General features: G+C 37.7%; 1 protein-coding gene and 1 long non-coding RNA gene across 4 annotated transcripts in view; one reads left to right on the forward strand and one right to left on the reverse strand.

Moving 5' to 3' along the window:
* Inpp5f (inositol polyphosphate-5-phosphatase F) overlaps nucleotides 1–25317 on the reverse strand; it is an 87883-nt gene that overhangs the window by 55584 nt on the left and 6982 nt on the right. For all 3 annotated transcript variants that reach the window (XM_071610846.1, XM_027930200.2, XM_071610847.1), the window contains exon 2: nucleotides 11175–11255. In XM_071610846.1, coding sequence (XP_071466947.1) covers nucleotides 11175–11255 — 81 coding nt within the window. The remainder of the gene's footprint in view (nucleotides 1–11174; nucleotides 11256–25317) is intronic.
* Nucleotides 9132–13700, forward strand: LOC114088562 (uncharacterized). Its single transcript, XR_003582014.2, has 2 exons — nucleotides 9132–9429; nucleotides 13332–13700. It is a non-coding gene; the product is annotated as an uncharacterized lncRNA (long non-coding RNA).

Consider the following 25317-nt stretch of genomic DNA (forward strand, 5'->3'; position numbering starts at 1 on the left):
GCTCACATTCAAGCCTACAATCCTGGAAGCTCAAGTTTTATTCACCCAGCAGCCCTCTGTACTGAATGCAGGTGTTGACACACAGTAAGCACTCAATATCTTTTAAATTGATAAGTACTTACTGAATATTTTTGAATATTCAAAAATATTCAAAATGCACACAGGAACACAGCAAATGAGCAAAACAGACAGAAAGCCCAGGCCCTGTCTTCTCACACCTTATCCTTCAGAAAGAGAACAGACAAAAAACTAACATGTAATTACAACTCTGAGGAAAAATTTCACTATCATTCTTACTTATTCCTGAACATAAATAAAAAATTATTGTTTTTCTTGGAGTTTTATTTATTTGGTACATCATTTATCCCTCCTTTCTGTTCCTCATATTAATAAATTTCAACTTGCCAAAACAAAGCCAGACACATTCAAGCTGTTGGAGAGAGACTATGTGATAATCTGGCTTGAAAGCCCACCGGCCAGCAAATGTCTGAAAAAGCCTTACAACCTAAAAAACAGGTCAAGAGTTCTAAACAATATTTTCTTGGTACTATGGTTAATAATAGAACAATTATTTTGGTAGAGTTTGCTTAAATGAGTGGGCAATTATCAGCCCATGGTTGAGATAACACAAGGAAAACTACTTTAAAAATTCTTCCAACATATATATTTTTAAAGGGGTATACAGATTATGAAATCTAGCTTCCACTAATGCTACTAATATTTTTACTACTAAAAGCATTACTTTACACAATTTTTACTGACTCATTATCATAACAGTTTCAGCATATATTAACATTAGAAAAATAGTCTAAGTTTAAATTTTTTTCAAAATTGTATATATAGAACTTAGGTGGTTCTCTAATCAAGTATCTGACATGTCTTAGGATCTTAAAAAGAAAAATGTTCATATCAGTATACACTGCTTTCTATGACCAAGAACTCAGTGTGTTTCATTAAATTCTCACAATAATATTGTCAAGGAAATATCATCTTGGGGTTTAGATGAAGCACTCAGACCCAAGGATATCATGGGATCTTTCAGGATAAATCCACCTCTGCAGTGGGTGCCTGGTCAATGACATTTGGAAAATGGCCTATCACACTGTGAATGAAATAAAGGTAAGAAACAGGAATCAGCAGTATTAGAACAGAGGGTATTCTCTTTGAAACACTTTGTAGTAAACATTTCAATAGATATTAGGTTCCTATTATGGTCTGAATCATCAACATTTGTAAGTTGAAATTCTAATCCCCAGTTCCACAAAATGTGGCTGTATTTGGAGCTAAGGTTTTAAAAGGGTAATTATGTTAAAATGAGTTCATTAGGGTGGACTCTAATCCAATACAGGGAGTGTGATTCATTATAATATGAGGAAATTTAGACACAGTTACAGAGGAAGACTGGAAGAATACAGCCACCTGCAAGCCAAGGAGAGAGGACTCTAAAGAAACCAACCCTGCTCACACCTTGATTTCCTCCACTTCTGACCTCTGAAATTTAAAAAAATAAAAATCAATTGTTTAAGCCACCCAGTCTGTGACACTCTGCTCTGGCAGCCCTAGCAAACTAATACCATTCCTAAGTCACGAGAGCCTGCTACATTCCTCAGAGCTGACAATCAGGAACAGTGGCATAGCTCACCCACGCCATTTTAAGACTGTCAATGACATTTGTTCAAATAAATTTATGTTCCCATCACCCTAGGCAAGAACAAAAATTTGTGCATTAATATGTAGAGGATCAGTAGGAGGGAAACAGGAGTGAAAGAGAGTTTAAGCACAGGCATTTTATTCCCTTTCTCCTCTCCCCTCCCCACAAAGATAAGATGTTCCCATGGGTAAATGCCCCCAAAGTGATTTGCTCAGTTCTGAAACACAGCTCCTTCTGGCCAGTCTAACTCTCAGCAAAAGTGTTAGTAGGGCACATGGAGAGGATGGGATGATCCTTGAAAATAAGAATGGCAGGGAAAACAAGAAGAGAAAGACTCAAGGCTCAAGGGCAAGAAGCTGGGGGCGGAATGACACAGAGAGGGCCGCAGAGGAAAAGAAAGAACAACAGAGGGCCCTGAAAAGATTTTTTGCTTCCTGTTGGCTCCCTTTCTTCAGAAACAAACCTGTTAAGTGATGGGACAAGGTCGGGGGCAAGGGTGAGATCTGAGGATTGGGTTAGAAATTTAAAGATTTTCCATGCCTTTCTTTCCTTTCTATATTTTCTTTCTGTAGTTTGCTCTACTCCCCTCCCCTCCCTCTTCCAAAACATCCCCCACAGGTACTTTCACTGCTTGTCAACCTTCTATTCTGGGACAAAAGAAAAGCAAGGAAACAAGGAGGAAAAGGACATATAAACAGGTTGACCACAGATGCCGGGACATTCACTGCATCACAAATTTGGCAGTCATTAATTTATATTTGTACTCTGCTGATAGGAGACTTCTTTGGGGTTGTCTGTCAAGTCCAAACCCTCCTGCTCTGACTGCTACTCCCACCTCAGGGGAGTGGGCCTATGAAGCACTTGAGGTGACCAGGAAAAGCCTTTGGAAAAGCTAGGCCAATAAGTCTCTTTTCCAGGAGTCCGAATCAAACTCACTATTCAATTCTTTTTGATTGCTGGTCAGTCTCCACTGATTACAGATGTTGATTTGAGGCACAAGGGTGCCATTTCATTAAAGAAAGATTTTTTTTCCTATATGCACAAAAACAGAAAAAGCCCCAAAAATAAAAGAACGATGAGCCTGGGGCTCAATGTGAGGCACTGGCTTCAATTCTCAACACCACATACACATAAGTAAAAAATAAAAAAAAATAAAATAAAGGTCAACAACTAAAAAAATATATTTAAAAAAAAAAAAAAGAAAAGAATGAAGGAGATGTATAGGGAGAGGTGGTAGTTAGAGACTCACTCCAAGAAAATAATCTCAGATCCTGTACAATATCCACTTCCAGCTTTGGTCCCTTGGATTCCTTATATGCCTTTCCTGAGACAGGATCTCAAATTTTAACATGCCCTGTATTTGAGGCAGGAGGGCAGCGAATTCACCATGCTTTAAATTTCAAAACAGTGAAGCAGCTAAAAGAGGCTGTAACAACCTATGGTCCTCAAGCACCCTTCACTGTAAGCATGGTCGAATCCATTAACAACTTGAACATGACAACAGCAGATTGGGCTAATATGTGTAAAGCTGTGCTAAATGGAGGATAATACCTGTTATGGAAGGTTGCCAATGACGAATTTTGCAAGGAGACGGCTAGGCGAAATGCAGCAGCTGGTTATCCTCAGAGAAATCTAGATATGTTGTTAGGAGAGGGACCTTATGAGGATCAGCAGCAACAAATTGCATATGATCCTGGTGTATACGCACAAATTGCTGCAGATGCAGTTAAGGCATGAAAGACTTTACAAGGACATGGAGGTTTACAAGGTCAATTATCTAAGGTAATACAAGGAGCTAATGAACCTTATGCTGAATTTCTAGATAGGCTTATTCAAACAGCTACCAGAGTTTTTGGGAATACAGAACAAGCAATGCCATTACTAAAACAACTGGCTTAAGAGCAAGCGAATCGTTGGTGCAGAGAAGTCATTAGACCATGGAAATATGAAGATTTAAACACATATATTAAATTATGTAGAGACATTAATGAACAAGAGCAAGTCGTGGCAGCTGCAGTAAAACAGGCTTTAGAACAAGGGCAAGTCGTGGCAGCTGCAGTAAAACAGGCTTTAGATGCCAGGCCAAGAACATGCTACAATTGTGAACAAACAGGACATTTTAAAAGGAATTGCCCCATAGGAGGAGGGTTTAACAAAACTAGGTATCAAAGGAGTAGAATACCGGGTATTTGCCCACGATGCCGTAGAGGGAGACATTGGGCTAATGAATGCCACTCTCAAACCACCATAGAGGGTACTCCATTATCAAAAAACGTGTTTATCCACGATATCGTGGAGAAAGGCATCGGGCTCCGTTGCCAAAAAATGGACAGGGGGGCCCAATGCTCTGGGGCCCAAAACCACAAATATACGGAGCACTGGAGGAACCCAGCAACCACATCAGGGTAACGCCCAGGACACATTGTCCATCAGATCCCTCATCAGACAAACCAGAGGGAGTGCAGGGTTGGACATCTGCGCCTCCGCCAGAGCAGTACTAACTCCAGAGATGGGAGTTCAAATCATTCCCACAGGGGTAAAAGGACCTCTTCCCAAAGGAACAGTAGGCTTATTATTGGGACGCAGCTCTTCTACTCTAAAAGGACTTATGATAAGTCCTGGGGTAATTGATCCCGATTATGAAGGTGAAATAAAAATTACAGCCAGTTCTCCAAAGGGTATATCAGTAATTTCACCAGGAGACAGAATAGCACAGTTACTAATAATACCCAGCCTACATGATAAATTTTCCAGTCATACTGTAGAAAGAGGTTCCAAGGGATTAGGCTCCACAGGTGTAGATTGGGCTATGCTGTCTTTAAATTTAGATTCTTGCCCCATGCAAAAACTAAATATTCAAGGACATGAATTTAATGGGCTACTGGATACAGGTGCAGACCTTAGCATCATCTCTCGTCAAGAATGGCCAAAACATTGGCCATTACAACAAGCCACTCAAACGCTTCAAGGCCTAGGAGTGGCGACTAATCCCCATAGAAGTGCAATGGTATTAGATTGGAAGGATCCTGAAGGATGTGAAGGAACTATACAGCCATATGTATTGGATCATCTTCCCATAAATTTATGGGGACGAGATGTCCTAGATCAATTAGGTTTGACATTAACAAATAACATCAACCAAAATGCACTCACTATTATGACTAGACAAGGTTTTAGGAAAGGAAAAAGATTAGAAAAACAAGAACAAGGTATAGCAGCACCAATACAAATAGATCAAGGAACGGACAGACATGGGTTGGATTTTCAGAAAGGGCCACTGAGATAATAAAAATTACTTGGAAATCAGAAAGACCAGTATGGGTTCCTCAGTGGCCCCTAACTAAAGAAAAGATACAAGCATCCCATGACCTGGTCAAACAACAATTAGCGGAAGGACATATACAACCTTCTGTATCTCCCCATAATACTCCCATTTTTGTCATCAAAAAGAAATCTGGTTAATGGAGATTATTGTAAGATTTAAGAGCCATTAATAATGAGATGGTTATTATGGGACCTGCTCAATCAGGGATTCCTCAATTGTCTGCTTTGCCAAAAACTTGGTATGTTTTAGTTATAGATATTAAAGATTGGTTTTTTTCAATTCCAATTCATCCTGAGGATAGTCCACGTTTTGCATTTACTATCCCTGCACTGAATCATGAAGGTCCTGATCAGAGATATGAATGGAAAGTACTCCCTCAAGGGATGGCTAACAGCCCAACGATGTTTCAAATTTATGTTAACAAAGTAATCCAGCCACTTAGAAATCAAAATACTGAACTACAAATATTTCACTATATGGATGATGTATTATTAGCACACAAAGATAAAAACACATTGCTAGAATGTTATGTCACACTTACAAACTTATTAAAAAATAATAATCTAGAGATAGCAATAGATAAAGTACAATTAAATTTTCCAATTAATTATTTAGGAGTTCTATTATCCTCAACCATGGTCCGTCCACCAAAAATTCAAATACGAGTAGATCAACTCAAATCACTTAATGACTTTCAAAAGTTATTAGGAGACATAAATTGGATAAGGCCTTATCTAGGTATACCAACAAGAGAGTTGGGACCTTTATTTGATATCCTAAAAGGTCCATCAGATCCAAATTCACCCCGCATGTTAACACCTGAAGCAAGAAAGGCATTAAAAATCATTGAAACATATATGGAAAATATGCATTTGGATAGAATTGATATAAGTTTGCCTTTATTATTTACTGTATTACCAACAAAAAATATTCCTACAGGAGTATTTTGGCAAGAAGGTCCATTATTATGGATACATTTATCTTATTCTCCTAACACTATTCTTACTAGGTATCCTGAGGCTGTAGGACAATTATTACTCAAAGGAATAAAAGCAGCAAAGGGAGTGTTTGGAATTTCTCCCAATAAAATTATTACTCCATATACTATGAATCAAATTGATGAGTTAGCTAATGAGTTAAATACTTGGGCAATAATCATGTGCAAATCTAATGTTTCATTTGATAACCACTTACCATTTAATCCTTTATTGTCTTTTTGGTCATTGCATCCTGTAATTTTTCCAAAAATGACAAGAAAAACACCTATTATGAATGCTCCAAATATATTCACTGATGGGTCAAATAATGGTACAGCAGCAATAGTTACACCTGATCAAACTTTTACATTTTTAGTACTCACACAATTCCCCGTAGGGGCCACCAAATGCTGTAGTCTGGCTGGGCACAATTCAGGAGCCACTTGTCAAAAGAAACTAACTTTATTTTTAGAACACACACACCAAACCACACAGCTCCTCAGGAAAACCTTCAGAGCCCAACTGCCACCACCCGCTTCCCACAAGCCTCTCAACCTCCCCCACTCCTCCTGCTCTTGAGGCTGATTGGCTGGGTCGTGTGGGCGGAGCCAAAAAAGTCCTCCAATGAGCAGCTCCATGGTCTGAAAGGGCGGGGAAACAGCCCAATGAGCATCACCACAGAGGAGCCAATCAGTTGGCAGCTAGAAGTTGCTGGGGCCACTGTGAGCCAATCATCAGCTGGCAGCTGGAAGTTCTAGCTGCCAACTGATTGGCTCCTCTGTGGTGATGCTCATTGGGCTGTTTCCCCGCCCTTTCAGACCATGGAGCTGCTCATTGGGGGACTTTTTTGGCTCCGCCCACGCAACCCAGCCAATAGGCCTCAAGAGCAGGAGGAGTGCGGGAGGTTGAGAGGCTTGTGGGAAGCCGGTGGTGGCAGTTGGGCTCTGAAGGTTTTCCTGAGGAGCTGTGTGGTTTGGTGTGTGTGTTCTAAAAATAAAGTTCGTTTCTTTTGACAGTGGCTCCTAAATTGTGCCCAGCCAGACTGCGGCACTTATAAAAAATTTGTTTTTGCTTAACCTGATAGGTTTGAATCACAAAGAGAGTCTTGATAAAATAGTGGTATTTAATTTACTAAGAACCTTCAGGTATGTTATCTCATTTGGCACATAATACACTACAGAAATAAAACAGTTACTTTTACTCTTGTACAGCTTAAGAAGTAGAGACCCTTACACTTTGAGGTCTGTCTTCCTGGTACCCAGTCACAACTTTGAAAAGAAGTCCAGGTTCTCTAGAAGAGGGAGAAGGACCCAGTGAGATGCCCTGTATGATGAGACCCATAGACAGGCCACATGAAGGCAAACAAAAGCAATCTGGGCAAACCCATGGCTGCTGCATGAAGGACCCCAATCAACAGAAGAGAAGGGCTGGGGATGTGGCTCAAGCGGTAGCGCGCTCGCCTGGCATGCGTGCGGCGCAGGTTCGATCCTCAGCACCACATATAAATAAAGATGTTGTGTCCGCCGAAAAACTAAAAAATAAATATTAAAAAAAAAAATTCTCTCTCACTCTCTCTTTAAAAAAAAAATAAAGTAACAGAAGAGAAAAGAAGAATAGAAGAGTCACTTAATCAGACCACAGAATCATGAGACATTATACGTTGTTGTTCTTTTTGAGCCATAGCTTTGGGATGGCTTATTATATAACAACAAATGAAATGGGTAAGTTCCCCTCTATCACAAAGCTAATAAACGGAGCTTGAATCCTGGTCTCCTGACTGATTGCAGTGATTTATTCACTGCTCCAAGATGTGACTGAAATTAAAGAAAAATAACTCAGAAGTTTCATACGTGTCATTTAAATAATAGAAAATGAATTTTAGCTCAGAACATCCAGCTGTGAAATTATCCTGTCAGCATGTAAATGAATTAAAATATATGTATGTAAATGTGGACAGGTAGGAGAGTGTTATTAAAATACTTAGCCTGGTTACAGAATGACTAAATGCTTTTCTCCTCTATGTTGAAAGAATTTTTTTTAAACCTACCAAAGACAGAATATACAACAATGCTCAAAGCAGTATTATTTCTAATAGAGGGAGAAAAAAGAAGACAACAATTCAATTACCCAATGACAGGAAAAAGGACAAATCATGATATCTTCATATAATAGGGAAAATACAGAATTCCAATTTCATATATGAACATGAATAAATCTCAAAAATAAACAATAAAAGTAAAAGAACAGCCAGGCATAATGGCACATACCTGTAATCCTAGCTACTCAGCAGGCTGAGGCAAGAGGACCACAAATTCAGGCCAGCCTCAGCAACTTAATTACATCCTGACTCAAAATGAAAAAAGGGATGGAGATGTAACTCAGTGGTAGAACACTTGCCTAACAACGTCCCCAGTACAACAATGGCAGGGGGTAAGGTGAGAGGTGAAGAACATAAATAGCTTAATGTCCTTTATATAAAATCTCCAAAATACAAAAGTTAGCAACATATTTTTTAAGACTTAACATATAATAAAAGCAATAGTGAAAATCAAAGGAATAAGAACAAAATTCAAGATAGTGGGCTCTTGCCAGAATGGTAGTGTACACCTATAATTCTAGCTTCTCAGGAGGCTAAAGCAGGAGGATCACAAGTCTGAGACCAGCCTCAGAAATTTAGTGAGCTCTTGTCCCAAAACAAAAAATAAAAGGTGTTCAGAATGTAGCTTAATGATACAACCCCTACTTCTGGGTTTAATCCCCAGGACCACACACACAAAAAAAAGATAGTAGGTTCTCTTCAAGAAAAGAAAACACTTAAGAAAGACACAGAGAAGGCTCCAAAGACACTAGTCTTGCTTCATTTCTTACTTTGTATTGTACATATACATGTGTATTTGTAAAGATGACCTTAGGCCTTAGCCTAAGCAACTCCATTTTAAAACTCCACTTTGAAACCTGCAGTCTCACCAGGCACGCCTACGGAGCCCTCCAATATGATCATCATGCATAGTCCTGACATAAACAAGTCACTTCTCCCCTCCCTGACAAGCTCAGAGTGAAGTCTCTGTCATGTTGCCCTTGCCCTGATAAGGAGGAAAGGCAAGAAAATCAGGGTGGGGACCCCTAGACCAGATGCTTAACCCCAGGGCAAATGACCTCACCAAGAAATCCTGTGGCAGCTGATAGGGATTGAAAAGGTGGTTTAGTATAAATGATGGAGCAAATGAAGAGACATTCAGTCAGCCAACACTGATGCCCCCCTGCTGGAGAGCCTGATGAGGATCTGGACTGACATCCCAACTCTTCTCATCGTTTGCCTGATCCTCTGCATCTTCCTCACTGCTCTCAAACTCTACAGCCATATCTTGACCCTGGTGAGAAATGCAACTTCTCCCTATGACCCACTCTTCAACCGGCTGTCAGCTCCACCCCAGGAGAAACCTGCCATGGTCCCTTACCTGATCACCGTGGTCTGAGTGAGTCTGCATCTGCTGGACTTAGAGCCTAAGGCTTGAGACGTTAGATCTGGCACTTGAGATTAGCATGCAGAGGGAATGTCCATCATGAGCCTGTCATGACTAAGAGTGCTTGCAGTGTTTAGAATTAATCTAGAATTATTTGCTGTGGATTGATTATGTCTATTGCAGTGCCTAGCATTAAGGATAGTCATTTTTTTGATTAAGAACCTATTGTATTGAGTGATTTGAGTGAATAAATCATTGAAAGGGCAGAAGTGCGTGGACATTTTTTATTTCTCCCCCTTGACTGCGTAAGTCACACCTTTGCCCGTTGTGACAGTATTTTACAGCATTTATAAAATATTTAATAATAAAACCAAATCTTAAATCACAATCAAAGAATTTGGTAAAGGAAAATTAGACTGTCCCTGGAAATATGTGCTTTCTAATTAACAAAAATAAACCTAGCTTCCAAATACATAATAATTTTACTTTAAAAGAATAAAAGCCAGGTTCAATGGCGCATACCTATAATCCCAGCTATTCAGGAGGCTGAGGCAGGAGGATCATGATTTCAAAGTCAGCCTCAGCAACTTAGCAAAGCACTAAGCAACTCAGTGTCTCTAAATAAAATATTTAAAAAAAGGGCTGGGGATACGGCTCAATGGTTGAATGCCCCCGAGTTCAATCCCTGGTACCCAAATAAATAAATAAGGTACGTTACAGAGATACGTAGTACTTCAGTTACACAGCAATAATGGCAAAGCCTCCTATAGTTCACAGCACATATTAAAGTTGATACCAAAGTTAAAATAGATATTTAAATATATTGCTTAAAATATTTCATTTAGCCTTTTTTATTACCCACCTATATAACACTTATATTTTCTCTTTTATTTATTTATTTTTTTATTAGTTGTTCAAAACATTACATAGCTCTTGACATATCATATTTCATACATTTGATTCAAGTGGGTTATGAACTCCCATTTTTACCCCGTATATAGATTGCAGAATCACATCAGTTACACATCCACGTTTTTACATACTGCCATACTTTTGTGTGTGTGTGTGTGTGTGTGTGTGTGTGTGTGTGTGTTGTATTCTGCTGCCTTTCCTATCCTCTATTAACACTTACATTTTCTCACAAACAAAATTCCCTCTGAACCCAAGAAACAGGTTCCTGCCTTTCCAGGTGAAGCCCTGGTGAATGGCCTAAACTCTCCCTAAAATATCCCTAAAAAGACCACACTGCATACTGAGAGACCCATTCTCTCCCCTGGCTAGAGATGACTGTATCAGGAATAGGCAGCTGACCCAAAGCAGCTGATCATAGGCTGCTGCCTCCCTACCTCTCCAGATTTATTCCTACTATTTTCTCCCTTGAAGTCAATGTACTTGCTACATCTTTCCCGCACAGAACCCATTACAATTCTCTATTATATATTTATTTCAGTGATTTATGTCTTTCCTAAATTTAGCTCCATCAGGGTAGTGAAGGGTCAGTTTGTTCATTATGTCACACCAACTACCATAATCCCTGAGACTTAGTAGGTATTCTATGAGTTTTTTTTTTTAAACCAAAAGAATGAAAGCCTCCATTTCTCTACCTCCTTTTCTTTAAAGCTTTATTTTTATTTCATTAAACTTACATAGAAATACCCACGTTGAACACTCAAAATCTACTCATGTAACCTCAAAAAGGAAAATGTCACAGAATGCCACATTAAATTTGCAAGTTTAAGAAGATTATAGAAACATACCTGAATGAAGTTGAATTTTCCCAATAACACCTTCTACCAACCCCAAACAAATGGGATTCCAGGCAAGAAGTAGATCAGTAGCTAAAATAAAATAAGAAGCAGTCATGAGAACATATCACCAGAAAAATATTAAAACAATATATTTAGCAGTATATTTAAAAAGGATTGATGTTCCCAAAAAAGCAGTTATAAACATCCAGCACTGAATTCATTATCATAAAGCAATTTGTACAAAGCATTAAATCTGAGGCCTGAATAAGGCTTCTGATACTAGGAGAGTTACAAGGGGAGAATTGACTTGAAAAATACTACCCAGATGGAATGCAGTATCTTGGCGCCCTACAGTGGAGGAAAGAGGCTGCTACAAGAGGGCAAACACAAGGAACTGCTCAGTCCTATAACACAGTTCCAGTCCCAGTTCCAAAGATAAGGCCTGGAAAACCACCACAGCACTGTCTACTTACTGAATTCTACTCTGCTAAAAACTTTCTCCAAAGGTGCTTACACCAAGCAAAGAAAGTCACTCCTCTTTTATACAACATCTAAAGCATAAACACTTATTGAGTGCTCCCATGTGCTGGGTATCTCCATCAGGGTTCTTCATCTGAACCAGAAAACAGATCTCAATGATTTAGGTGACTGTGTTCTCATTTCTCTCATATGAGAATGCAATATCATGTAACCGGTACCATTCTACATGCACAGGAGAGAAGCAAATTCATTACACACAAAGGATGCCTAAGGATGACGGGACTTAATTCTCTTGCAGAACCCATGTTGCAAAAGGCTGTTATGTACATGGTGAAAAATGTTACATCTGTGGTAGTTAGTTCAACAGCTGGAAAATATTAGCAAGAAAACAATATTTCTCTTTGCAGAAAGTTAAAATTGCACTTCATTTATTACCATTTATTTTACCAAATAAATTTTAGTTTTATTTTAGCGAAACTAATACTTGATCTGTAATTCACAAGACAATCATACATTTAAAAGCTAATTTCGTCTCCAAATTTGTTTGAACTTTGACTACTGTATCTTGAATGTCTTTATTGTTACATTCAATGAGAGGCAAAAAGTTGACTTCAGTGGGTTTTTTTATTTTTTTAGTTGTTGATAGACCCCTATTTTTATCTATTTATATGCAGTGCTGAGAATCAAACCCAGTGCCTCACACATGCCAGGCAAGTGCGCCACCACTGAGCCACAGCCACAGCCCCGCAACTTCACTGTTTTTTTTTTTTTTTTTTTTTTTGGTTAAAGAATTGATTTTTTAAAGTTGTTAGATATATATTTTCATGTTCAATCCATAAACTTTATGAGTTAGGGATGAGGAGTCCCACTTCACATATGAGGAAATACATACTTTCAAAACTAACAGGGTAAAGTCAAACAAAGGATGGGGGCACTCTACAAAAGCAAGGTCTTCCTGAGTCAGGGCTGTGTTCCAAACCAACCTGCTACAGTGCCACACTCAGAAACTTCAAGAAATTTTAAGTAACATTACAGAAATTATCATTCCACTCCTCTCCACACCACTCAGAGAAATTTATTTTGCTATATTTCGGATCACATGGTTTGTATGCCAACCCACAATACTATAAACACAGTATTATAATGTTATAAGTATTATTTCACAAATACAGTATTTTCTCAGTTCTTTGAAATATTCTTCAAATTGAAATTTCATGGTGTCATAACTTTACTCTTAAGAAAGTATTACCTCACTCTTGGGCATTTAAGTGATTGCAAGTTTTACCCCTGTTACAGAAACACTATGATAAATAATTAATTTTATGCAGATATGTTATTTTCCTCCCTAATTAACAGCTTTAGGACAGATTACTAGGAATGAAATCAGTAGGTCAAAACACTTTAAAAAAATGTAAAGTTCTCAAATATTACCTAATTGCTTTCTACAAATGTTATACCAAGTTGTATCTTCAAAAAGCATATAAAAATGCTTGTTTTAAAGTACTCTGGTCAAAATTTTTAAATTTTGCTAATTTGGTGGAATCCACCACTTAAAATGATGTTCATTTTCTTTCTGTTGCGGTAAGATTAAACATTTAACTATAAGATTGCTTATGTTTTTTTCCTTCTACTATGATTCCCTTGTCCATATCTTCTAATAATTTTTCTTTATATTTGACTCAAAAGCTCTTTGTATATTCAGGACTTCAGGAGAAAAAGATATAAAAAGCCAGAAGCAAACATGAGAATCAGAAAAAGATATGAAGATGATATGCTGCTGATATGAATGACAGAGGAAGAAACTATGAGCCAAAGAATGTAGGCAGTCTCTTTAAGCTTAAAAGGGAAAACAAAGAGCTATAAATGAAAAAAGACATTTATCCAAAAAGATTAATAAAAATTGACAAAATTAGTAAGATGGGCAAAGAAAAGGAGAATAATGGAGTCACTAAAACCATCTTGTGGCCAATATGCTGAGGTCAGAGGGGAAAAATAAAACAAATCTAACCCCTTGAAAATATCATGGAGTCTCTGAAAAAAGCAACTCTAAAATCACCTTGTTTGGTTTTCTTACTATGTAATAAAATTATGATAATAAAATTATGTAAAGGAAAAAAAGACTTCAAATCCTTGACATGTTTGCAAATATGTTCCATTTTAATTTTTTATGGAAATCTACCATTTTCATTATTTTTAGGCTTAAAGAGGTATTTGTTAATTGATATCAAGTATCTATTTTTCTCATGTGTATGCATGGCAGTGTGTGTATGCAAGTGCTGGGGATTGAACTCAGGGCCTCACACATGCTGAACAACACTCCACCACTGAGCTATATCCCAGCACTTACTGCTTTTATCTGTTATTTTTTAAATATTTAACTTTAACTCCAATAGTGAGCCAGAACCCCTGAATCAGACAGGCCACGTCTCAATGTCTGTCAACACAGATATTTGTGCTAAGGAAAGAACTCAAGATCTCCTAATGGTGCCACTCTGATCTTCAACAGTTATAAGAGCTCTAGGAATAGGAAGGGGGAATAAAAAGTTAGAGCCAAAGTAGTTGGGAACAGTTACACAGAAATAGATCTTCAGGCATAATAAGGAAAGCAGCAAGAATAATAATGCAGAGAAAAGTATAGGATATTTTCTGAAATTTGTCCCATCATTAGGAGAACACATATCAAATACTTACCAGGAACCAAACACTGTATCAGGTTAAGATGATAGAAAAATAAAGGAATGAACGATCTAGATAACAGAAGACCAGCAAACACAGTAGAGACTTGAATTCATAAGACTGTAAACTGAGGCCAATTATGGTAATGAATCTGAACTTTCTGGCAAGCAGATAGTGACATAAATAAAACAAGATTACAACCAGGGATTATATCCCAGATGACATAATGATCCTCAACTGAAAGTCAGAGTTTTCAACTGTTTGAGGTCCATCATATGAAATACTTTGTAAATCATGACCTAGTAAACACATACACATCCATACCTATGTACCAGAAACAAAGTTTCATGAAATGATACTTGAAAAGAAGTAAAGACTGGAAGCAGGGAAAAATAGCTGGGTTATTATTGCAAAATCTTGGCTTGCAAGGACATGAAATGTAACAAAAAATGAGTTTGGGAAATGGGTTGTCAGTGGGTGAAGAATGCAGAAGAGGAGATTAACATAAAACTCCTCAAAGGAAGCTATGGGAAGGTCAGGAAGAGAGGAAATATCTTAAAGATGACTCTGAAACATGTATTGTCTCCTGAGTGGGTGAAGACACAGGCAAGAAGAACAAGAGGAAGCAGGGCAAAAAGGACAGGGTCTACAGCAGCTGAAGGAAAATAAAGGTGAGAATCTCCTAATTCAATGGCCTTTTTGCATCTTTGGCATTTTGAACCATGTAAAAACATCAACCATTCAAAAAAATAAGATTTTAACTTTAAAAAGTAAACAACCATGCTGTAGTCTAATGATTAAAAATAAATCACTGATGATGTCTGAAATCCAGAATAAAAACCATTAAAACCCACTAAGACTGAGTTCATGATGGAATGGTCAAGGAAAAATGTCTAAATATAAAATGAGGGGAGACACTGAAGGAGGAAAAGAAAGCAGAGGCATGGTGGCACACGCCTGTAAGCCAGCCGCTGAGGGGGCCCAGCTGTGGTGGAAGCCAGCCTCAGCAATTTATTTATTTTTAATTTTTTTACGTTATCTTGAGTTATAATTGTCTGCTTAATGTAATTTTAAGCCTCGGCAATTTTGCAAGACCCTGCCTCAAAAAAACAAAACAAAAAAGTTTTGGGGATGTTGCTCAGTGGTTAAGCATCCTTGGGTTCAATCCCTGGTACTACAAAAAAAAAAAAAAAAAAAAGAAAGAAAGAAAGCAGGCAGAGATGATGAAATTAAAAGTACAGGTGTAAAATCTAACCTTGAAATAGAGGAAAGATGTTCTTTTTTTTCTCCTAAGTCTGGAAGATAGACTAAATATAGAAATGGAGAAGAGAAGCAGATGAACATATCAGATGGCCTTGACTCAGTAAAATTAGAAGAGTCAAAGTTTTATCAAGGGTAAGGACAGAATGGTGACAGGACCCTGGAGGCTTGGTAAGAGGGAAGTTGGAAAGTCAGTTTGTAAATATTTAATGTGTGCTTATATAGTGTATTTTTAAACTGTTTTCAAGAATAAGGGTATTAATCCATTAATGTGTCATTAAGTCAGTCATGGTGGCACACACCTGTAATACCAGCTACTCAGGAGATTAAGGGAGGAGGATAACAAGTTCAAGACCAGTGTGGGCACTTAGTGAGACCGTCTCAAAATAAAAACGGCTGGGGGTATATCTCAGTGGTAGAGCTCTTGACTAGCATGAATAAGGCCCTGGGGTTCAATCCCCAGTGCTACAAAAAAAAAAAGAAAAGAAAAGGGTCATGAAGTCAATTTTGTGTACTGAAATAAGCATTAATACCAACAGAATAGAAAACAGAAAAGCTGCATAACAAAAGAAGTCATATCATTCATAAAACTTTTGTTTACATACATGTATGTATTCACCAGATCATGACATTAAAAAGTATTTCCTACTCTGGTCTTCAAACAGCTGAACACACAATTTTGAGTGAGGGTTCATTAACCTTGTAAATTATTTTGTTCAATTCTTCTATGAACTCGCTAATTTTTCTGACTGCTTAACCTATTATTTTTGAGAGGTCTTATTTTTTAAAAATTCATACTTTTTGTATTTTTTCCTTCTTGATTTTTACTTTATATCTTTTGAGACTAGCTGTCAAGTATGCAGAGATTCAGGAATATCATATCTTCCTGGTGAACTGCTTTATTTAAAAGGATGTAATAAATGGAAATTGTATTCCAATGCCATTTTTTCAAATAAGTCTTTGCTCTCAAGACTAGTCTATTAATATGTGAAATAAATATGTTAGATATTGAAAAAGGATAAATATGAACATTGCTAATTGAAGGGAAGGCAAGGAACTCTACGGGTAAGCAAGAAATGAAAGACGGAGACCAGGCAGAGCTGACAGACAAACTCTTGTGTGTATCTCTACCTGGTCTCCATCTTCCATTTCTCGCTTACCCCGTCTCTCGTTCCTTGCTTTCTCTTCACTAATCCAATGGTATTCTCCTCCCACAACCTTGAGAATTAAGTCCAAATTCATTGGCAAGGCTTGTCAAACCCTGCTAGGCTACAGCTGCCCACTCTCCTCCACTCTAGCATCTTATGGAATGATGCTCCTCACCCGCTTCTGCCTGCTCTTTATTCCAGCCTCAGAACAAGGGTCATTGGTCTTCCTGGTCACATTCCTCTCTCCACCCACCCAGTAGGGCTGACCAGACTCTCTTGTTGGCTCCCCTGAACCCAGTACAAATTTCCATCTCAGCATCTTCATTGTTGTTTTTTGGGTTTTTTGTTTTTGTTTTTAGTGTTCCTAGTTATTCACTCGACTGAACAGAAACTCATCAAGAACAGGGAACTCACTGAGACCTGTTCTATGTTCAGCTTTATGTTACCAGTTCATGGTACACAGTAGCCTCCAAAATGGATGGGTTATCATTGTATGACACAGAAAGAAGCAAACTGAAGTCAGATAATTTGTATGTAACCAGGTTGGAAGTTTACTATTTAAAGTAGGAAAAGTTAAACTCATCCAGTCTATTTCAGATAAGGGACACTGAGGCTGGTAGAGATACAATGACCACTCATCACTACTGAGTTTGTTATCATCAGAACAAAATTTCCCACTCTCAGTCCAGGATTACTCTTCCTAACACATTTCTAACACCATCAGTTTTCCCACCAAATATTCTCTGGTGTTATACTCTCATATTTGCATGGGGCTTTCGGCTCACCATCATCATTCCAGCTGCCTATGCCAGAACCTAGGAGACACCCAAAATGACTTTTTTTAGTACTGGAGATTGAACCCAGGGGCATTGTACCATTGAGCTACATTCTTATTCCCTTTTTATTTTGAGACAGATTTTCACTATGTTGCTGAGGGTTTCACTAAATTCTTGAGGCTGGCCTCAAACTTGCCTCAGCCTCTGAAATCTGGGATTACTGGCATGGGCTACCACACCCATCTCAAAATGCCTTTCTTGCTCACTAAGTCCTACTGATTGTATCTCATCAATATCTGATGAATATTCTCTCCACCCCTAATATCACTATGCTAGCTCAGGGACATAACCTTCACCCTGTGGATCAAAAGAGATGTTGTTGTTGGCCTTCAACAGACTGCTTGACACACAACAGGCACTCAAATACTCGTAAATGCAAGGGGAACTCAACACTTTGGTACTCCTGACTCCTCCTGAACCAGAAGTCATATTGTAGAGAGCCATGAGAATGAGGCTGAAGAATTAAAGTGACCAACTCAAGAGGACAGGAGTTGTTTCCTCCAGAAAGGTCAGATTTACACTTGAGATAGAATACCAGGACAAGTGTGAACAGGATGGATATGAGAGGGCAGGTTTGAATCCAGAGTTTACTAAATAAATGAATAAAACTAATAAATGAATAAACTAAATAAATGAATAAAAATAAGCAAAGAGGACTGGGCTTGTGGCTCAGCAGCAGAACACTTGCCTAGCACATGCAAATCAGATGACAAATAAGAATGGGCAGCGTGGCCTGGGGCTGACTCTAGAATGGAAAAGCTAGACAGAATCAAGATATTCAGATATAACATGGACACAGACTGTGTTTGGTGTTCTGGGCCAAGAATCCTAGCTCCACTGAAATCTCCGAACCCCTCAACTTCAGTTTCCTCTTTTGTAAATGGGAAGTCCATTTAATTTACAGGGTTTTTCCGGAGCATTAAATAAATTGTATGAAATACTCAGTACAATGTCTGTCACATAATAAATATTAATAACTCTCAGATCAAGGTGGGATATGTGTATGCTATTTAAAACTCAAGGTTCAATCGATTTTTAAGGTTTTACATATGGCTTTAAAAAAAGGTATGAAATTTAAAAAAAAAAAAAACTTCAATATGCTTTTTATTTATTAAACCTTATGGTAGGACCATAATTCTTGGAAGCTTTCTCAGAATGATAAACACTTCATGGAAATATGCCTAGATAACGCCTAGATATACACCAGAACTCTATTTCCTCAGAATATGAAACACTGTGCTGCAGTTCTGATGTAGCTTAAAACTGGTCATACAGTCTCAGTCCCAGAATTTGGATACAATTCTGGTCCAAATGGCAAATTAAGCATGACCGCCAGCTTTCTCTCTTCTCCCAAGCACTAGATGGATGAGAAGGAAAATCTAGAAGAGGCAGAGTCTAAAAGGAGGAAAACTTTCTTGGGAAAGATATGGATATTTACATATGATCAGTTGCATATGTGAAAAATACATAGTGGGTCCTAAGTTTGATGAAGACATTGTGTAACTTTTAATCAGCAACAGAAAAATACCTGACAAAATTTGATCTATCTAATGAAAGATAAGGAAAGCTGGCAGAGAGAGAAAAAGCATGATAAATAGAAAAGATAAAAGTTAGAAATTAGCCAAGTATGGTGGCACATGCCTGTAATCCTAGCAACCTGAGCAGGAAGATCACAAGTTCAAGGCCAGCCTTGAGTATGTATAAACGTGGCTGTATAATCGATGTGGATTCTGCAATCTGTACACGGGGGAATAATAAGAATTCATACCCCATTTGAAACAAATATATGATATATGATATGTCAAGATCAATGTAATGTTTTGAGCAACCAATAAATTTCTGATGCTTAAAAAAAAAAAAATCCAGAGATCACCAATAAACAATTTGAACCTACAAAAAAAAAAAAAAGGCCAGCCTTGGCCAACTTGGTGAGACCCTATCTCAAAATAAAAAGCTTAAGGGTGTAATTCATGGCAGGGCATCCTTGGGTTCAATCCCCAATATTTCTCACATACATACATACATACACACACACACACACACACAAACAACTTACAATGTAAACAGTTTCAACTAACCAAGTAAGAGACTATTGAGTCTCAACTCCTCTTACCGTTTATTTAATTACATGGCTATTTTGTTTACCACTGTACACTCATTCAACAGTTAGTAAACTAAATAAATGAATAAAAATAAGCAAAGAAGACTGGGGTTGTGGCTCAGCGGTAGAGCGCTTGCCTAGCACATGCAAAGCCCTGGGTTTGAGCCTCAGCATCACATAAAAATAAATAAATAAAATAAAGGTTAAAAAAAAGCAAAGAGTAAAAATAGATTAATCCTACCAATTGTTTATCTTCATCAATTTGTAGTAAGACTAACATCTTAAGTTTCATTTTGGCTTTTGGGGGGTTTTGTTTTGTTTAGTTTTGGGCAGTGGTGGGATCAAATCGAGGACTTTGAACATGCTAGGCAAGTGCTCTAACATTGAGCTATATCCCCAGCCCTACAAACATTTGCCGTTTGGTAAGTACAACAAATGATAAGCATGTGATTTATCACAATAAAAAACAACTAAAAATTCTGGGCAACTTTAAATTACCTTGTATCTCTAGTAGGTACACATAACTTCTCATATCAATGACACAAGAGACACAAGAAAGGTAGATCTGAACAGGGCACTATAACTAATCCAAGAAGGGAGGCTTGGTACATTGTCTGAACACCCATGACTTTCCTTTCTGGTATACTGCGTGGCACATAACAGACACTTCAAAATATGTCTGTGTGCATGAATATATAGATGATTTTAATCTACTACTCTTCACTAAAGAAATAAAACAAGTTGGCATTAGAAGAATCTGTATAGAGGACACATGTAGATATTAGTCTAGGCATATGCAGAAACTAAACTTAGTAGCTGACACACTGTCCATGATATTAATGGCTACTCAGGGGACAGAAGGCTTTGGAATGAAGTGACCAGTGTGCTTCCTTCCACAAACAACAAACACGTAACTGAAGTACTCCAAAAAAGGTACTATTTTCTAACCTTTCCCTCAGCAGATATATGCTAATATAGCATATAAATTCAAAATGGAAATATTTTAAATTCAAAAGTAAGTTTTAAAATTTAAGTTTATCAAGTTATCAAGTTAGGAGTAGAGTTGCTTACAAATTACAAAAGTACAGCATTTTAGAAATAATGCCAAATTGTAATTAGTGAAATAATAAAGCAACATACACTCAAAGTCCTAAGTACTTGTAATGAGCCTAATTGTTTGACTCATTAGATCAACATTTCCACTCTTCAGATCTATTTGGCAGCACAGAACTTCTATTTTCATATGCCCTCCTCTTTCTGGTACATAAAAAACAAGTGATTAAGTACTACTGTGTGCCTGCAGAGAGCATGAGTCATTCATTCCAAGATCCCAGAGTGAATGCACTCCCTCAAACCAAGAACAAGCTTGGGTTTTACACAGCTAAAATTTATAGACAGTTTCACCTGTGTCTTTAAAAAAAAAAAAAAAAAAAAACAGTTGCCAGAGTATGCATAAGTAATCAGACTCAACTTTTATTTCCTGATAAAGATAAAAGATATTGCTCTGAAAAGACAAATGCCAATATCAAAGTCAAACAAATAAGAAGAGTTTAAGAATGAGAAATTGAGGGCTGGGGATGTGGCTCAAGCAGTAATGCGCTCGCCTGGCATGCGGGGGGCGCTGGGTTCGATCCTCAGCACCACAAAAAAATAAAAGATGTTGTGATCACCGAAAACTGAAAAATAAATATTAAAAAATCCTCTCTCTCTTTCTCTCTCTTAAAAAAAAAGAATGAGAAATTGAAAATTCCAATTGTTAGTTCATCCATGCTGTAATTCTCAGAATTTAATTAATCTGGAAAACAGGTTAAGAAATAGTTTTATTCAGGTGCAATCTTAAAAAACCAAAGTTTAAAACATTTCCTTGAACTTTCTAATGGTAATTATCTCTCCAGCATGCAGCAAGCTAAAGAACTAATTCAATTTAGAAGTTCCAGCAGCTGGTGATTTCTTAATGTGAAATCTACCTCAATGGTAGTCAAACTGGGCTGTTTATTATCATCTAGGAGCTTTAAAATACTGATGCCCTAGGCTTCATGTCTCAAAGACTGGTTAGGGTAAGGCCCTGACACAAGTACTTTTTTTTTTTTTTTCATCTCCCTTATGTACTCTAATTTATAGCCAGATTGAGAACTACTGACTTAAATGATTATAGGTCACTGGGAGAAACTACTGCATTAGTGGTGTTATCCCATCCATCTGATTCAAAGATGACTGAAGCATTTATTATATGAAAGAGTTTAAAGTTGAAGTATCATAAACTTCATAAAGATCTCATAATACAAGTTGGCAGAAAAACTGTTCTAAGCTACCAGAAGGAAATACACTTCAAAAAATAACTCTAAGAATACTTAAAAGATGAGGGAGCCAGGCATGGTGGTGCATGCCTATAATCCCAGTGACTCAGAGTCTTGAGGCAGGAGGACCACAAGTTCAAAGCCAGTCTCAGCAACTTAGCAAAAACCCTGTCTCAAAATAAAAAATAAATAAAAAGGACTGGGGATATGGCTCAGTGGTTAAGTAACACTGGGTTCAATCCCAGGTACCAAAAAAAAAAGAGAGCGATAACACCTAGGAAAGGAACTCCTCAGTAATTTCTACACTTACATATTAAAATAGGGACCTAATTACAGTGTAGCAGAGGAGCCACAAAAGTTTTGATCATCCTGAAGCAAATTAGAAATTGCTTTTTAAACTCTACAATATCCAAATACAAAACTGTTATAACTTTCTACATGTTGCATCAAGTCCTAATTGTCAAATCTCAAGAAAACAGCCACTGTAACTCAAAAAAGAACAAAAGATAACTAAGAAAAGAATTTTATGAAAGGTTAGACAATGTAATTAGGATTTTTATGGGTATAGACTGAAGGAAATGTATAAAATTATGAAAGGTATGGACTTTACAGTATAGTCACAATACCAGAATAGAAGATATATACATTTCAAAGAATAAAAAATGGAAGTATGGCTTAAATTACAACTTTCCAAATTCATTACCTTAGGAACCCTTGATAATAAATTCATATTTATTTATATAATTCAGACAGGCACAGTGGCACACGCCTGCCTGTAATTCCAGCAGCTCAGGAGGCTGAAGCAAGAGGATCACAAGTTCAAGACTATCCTCAGCAATTTAGTGAGACCCTATCTCAAAATCAAAATAAAAAGGACTGAGGGTGTAGCTCAGTAGTAGAGTGTCCCTGGGTTCAACCCCCAGTATAAAGGAAAAAATGCAACATAAAGACATCACTCAAGAATCATAGCAATATATTAGGATACACCTACACTTCACCTTCTGCTCTCCCAAAAACTTACTTCAATATCATTTTCAGAAACATGATTCTGAGAGCTAAATCAAAAGCACAGATAAGCTAAGTATTGGTATTTTCCCTCTCACTTTAAAAAGTTATTAACAGAAATGCATAAAATTAGCATTTCCATCATGAAGTAGGTGTAACCTTTCTCCCAGCTGGTGTTTAAATAATTGTATAGCTTATCCTAAAAATTTTGTTCAAAACTCATTTACTTTCCTGCATACAATTACTTGTACAGTCATTCTGCCACCACAGGTCCTCACCAACAAAAAGTTCTGCCTTCAAACCCACAGTCAGGTCAAGTCTAGATTTGCCACTTTACTTGACCTCAAATGAACTGCTTCCAGATCAACAAGGACCAGAGCACAGAGTCCTGGAGGAGTGGAGAAGAAGGGGAAAAACTGTACTATATCTTACATTTTACCCAGTGCAGTGAAGTACTATTCATTCTCATCTTTAAAAAAAAAAAAAAAAAAGTGACATTTCTGGTAAAACAAAAGGAAGGACTCAAGAAGCTGAAGCAGGAGGATCACAAGTTCCTGATCAGCTTCAGCAGTTGAGCAAGACCTCAGAAACTTAGCGAGACTATCTCAAAATAAAAAGGACTGGGGATGTAGCTCAGCGGTAAAAGGCCTCTGGGTTCAATCCCCAGAACCAAAAAACAAAAACAGAACAATCCAAATCTCCCACAGAACTCTGTTAAGGCTGTGTGCCACATCTGTCTCTCTATAATCCTGTGTGTCTCCTCCAATGGACTGCACCCTCTGCTAGGGTGATGGCAGTCTTATCCATCTTCTCACTTCGGCACATGCCTACTACAATCAATGTTTGATGAAAGAATAAATGACTTCACAGAATTTCAGACTTACGGCAGGGGGTGGTGAAACATGCCTGAAATCCCAGCTACTTGGGAAGCTGAGGCAGGAGGATCACAAGTTCAAGGCTAGCCTGGGCAATTTAGCAACACCCTGACTCAAAATTAAAAAAAAAAAAAAGGAGCTGAGGCTGTAGCTCAATGGTAGAGTACCCCTGGAGTCAATACTCAACATGGAGGGTGGGGGTGAGTGAGAAAGAAAAGGGAATATTTCAAAGGTGCAAAGGAAAATAAATGCCACCACAGCTAGAAATGAATCCTGGAAAGAACATAGCAAGCCATTACTCTGCTACACCTTTTGGTCTGCCCTCCACAGCTGTCCCTATGAGAGAAGAGATATATTAAGCTGGAAATAGGAAGAAGAATCTGACATGAAAGCAACATTTAATGATACTGTAAAACATCAGTAATATTATACCCACAAAGTACTAAAAAAGTACTGTAGAATATTTAAAATTTCCTAATATTTCAGTCAGGTGTTATAACTGTCTCAAACTATATATATTAATATATGGCAGAATTTGTGAAGTTTGAAGTTTCAGTGTAACTCAAAAGAAAATGAAAAGCTGTTTCAAAGAGCAAAAAAGTAAGTTGCTTTGTTTGTTTGTGTTTTTGTTTTGTGGTACTGGGGATTGAACCCGGGGCATTCTGTGTTGCTCAGACACATTCCGCAGCCCTCTTTATTTGTTTGTTTGTTTATTTTAATTTTGAGACAGGTTTCCACTAAACTTCTGAGGCTGGCCTCAAACTTACAATCCTGCTGCCTCAGCCTCATGAGTCACTGGGAATGCAGATGTATACATGCCTCTGTGCCCAGCTAAAAAAGTACAAGTCATAAAGAAAATTAGAGTCCTTTAAAATATCCCACTATCAACTTAAAGAGATGTAAGGATAAATCTGAAAGAAGTTGAAATTAAAATGATGTAACTTGGAAGAAAAAAACACAAGGAACATTGACCCAAAATCTACCTGTATTTCACTCAACCAGTCTTACCAATACCAAAGAAAGCATGAACAAGCCAGGCATGGTAGCACATGTCTGTATTCCCAGTGACTTGGGGGTTAAGGCAGAAAAACTAAAGTTTGAGGCCAGCCTTGGCAATATAGTGAGACTCTTGTCTCTAAATTAAAAGGGCTAGGGGTATGGCTCAGTGGTAGAGGGCCTCTGGGTTCAATTCCCAGAAGGAAGAAAGAAAGGCAGAAAGAAATACTGAGTGGAAAATTTTTTGTGAATGGAAGCAGTTCCCATAGGGGTCTTCCAGCATCCACAAAACGAGTCATCCGAACAGAACATGTAGTTTCTAATTTGAGACACTACTGGTATTGGCTGAGTACTCTAATACTGAATGTTCAGTGTTTATCCTCACTTTAAAAATACTATTTATATATTATTAATGTATTAGCCAGAACCATTGATAATTTTAAAATTTCCCCTATCTTGTTAAACATCCTGATTCAAA

The sequence above is a fragment of the Marmota flaviventris genome, chromosome 4, assembly GCF_047511675.1.
Source record: "Marmota flaviventris isolate mMarFla1 chromosome 4, mMarFla1.hap1, whole genome shotgun sequence".
In the NCBI taxonomy this organism is placed as follows: domain Eukaryota; kingdom Metazoa; phylum Chordata; class Mammalia; order Rodentia; family Sciuridae; genus Marmota; species Marmota flaviventris.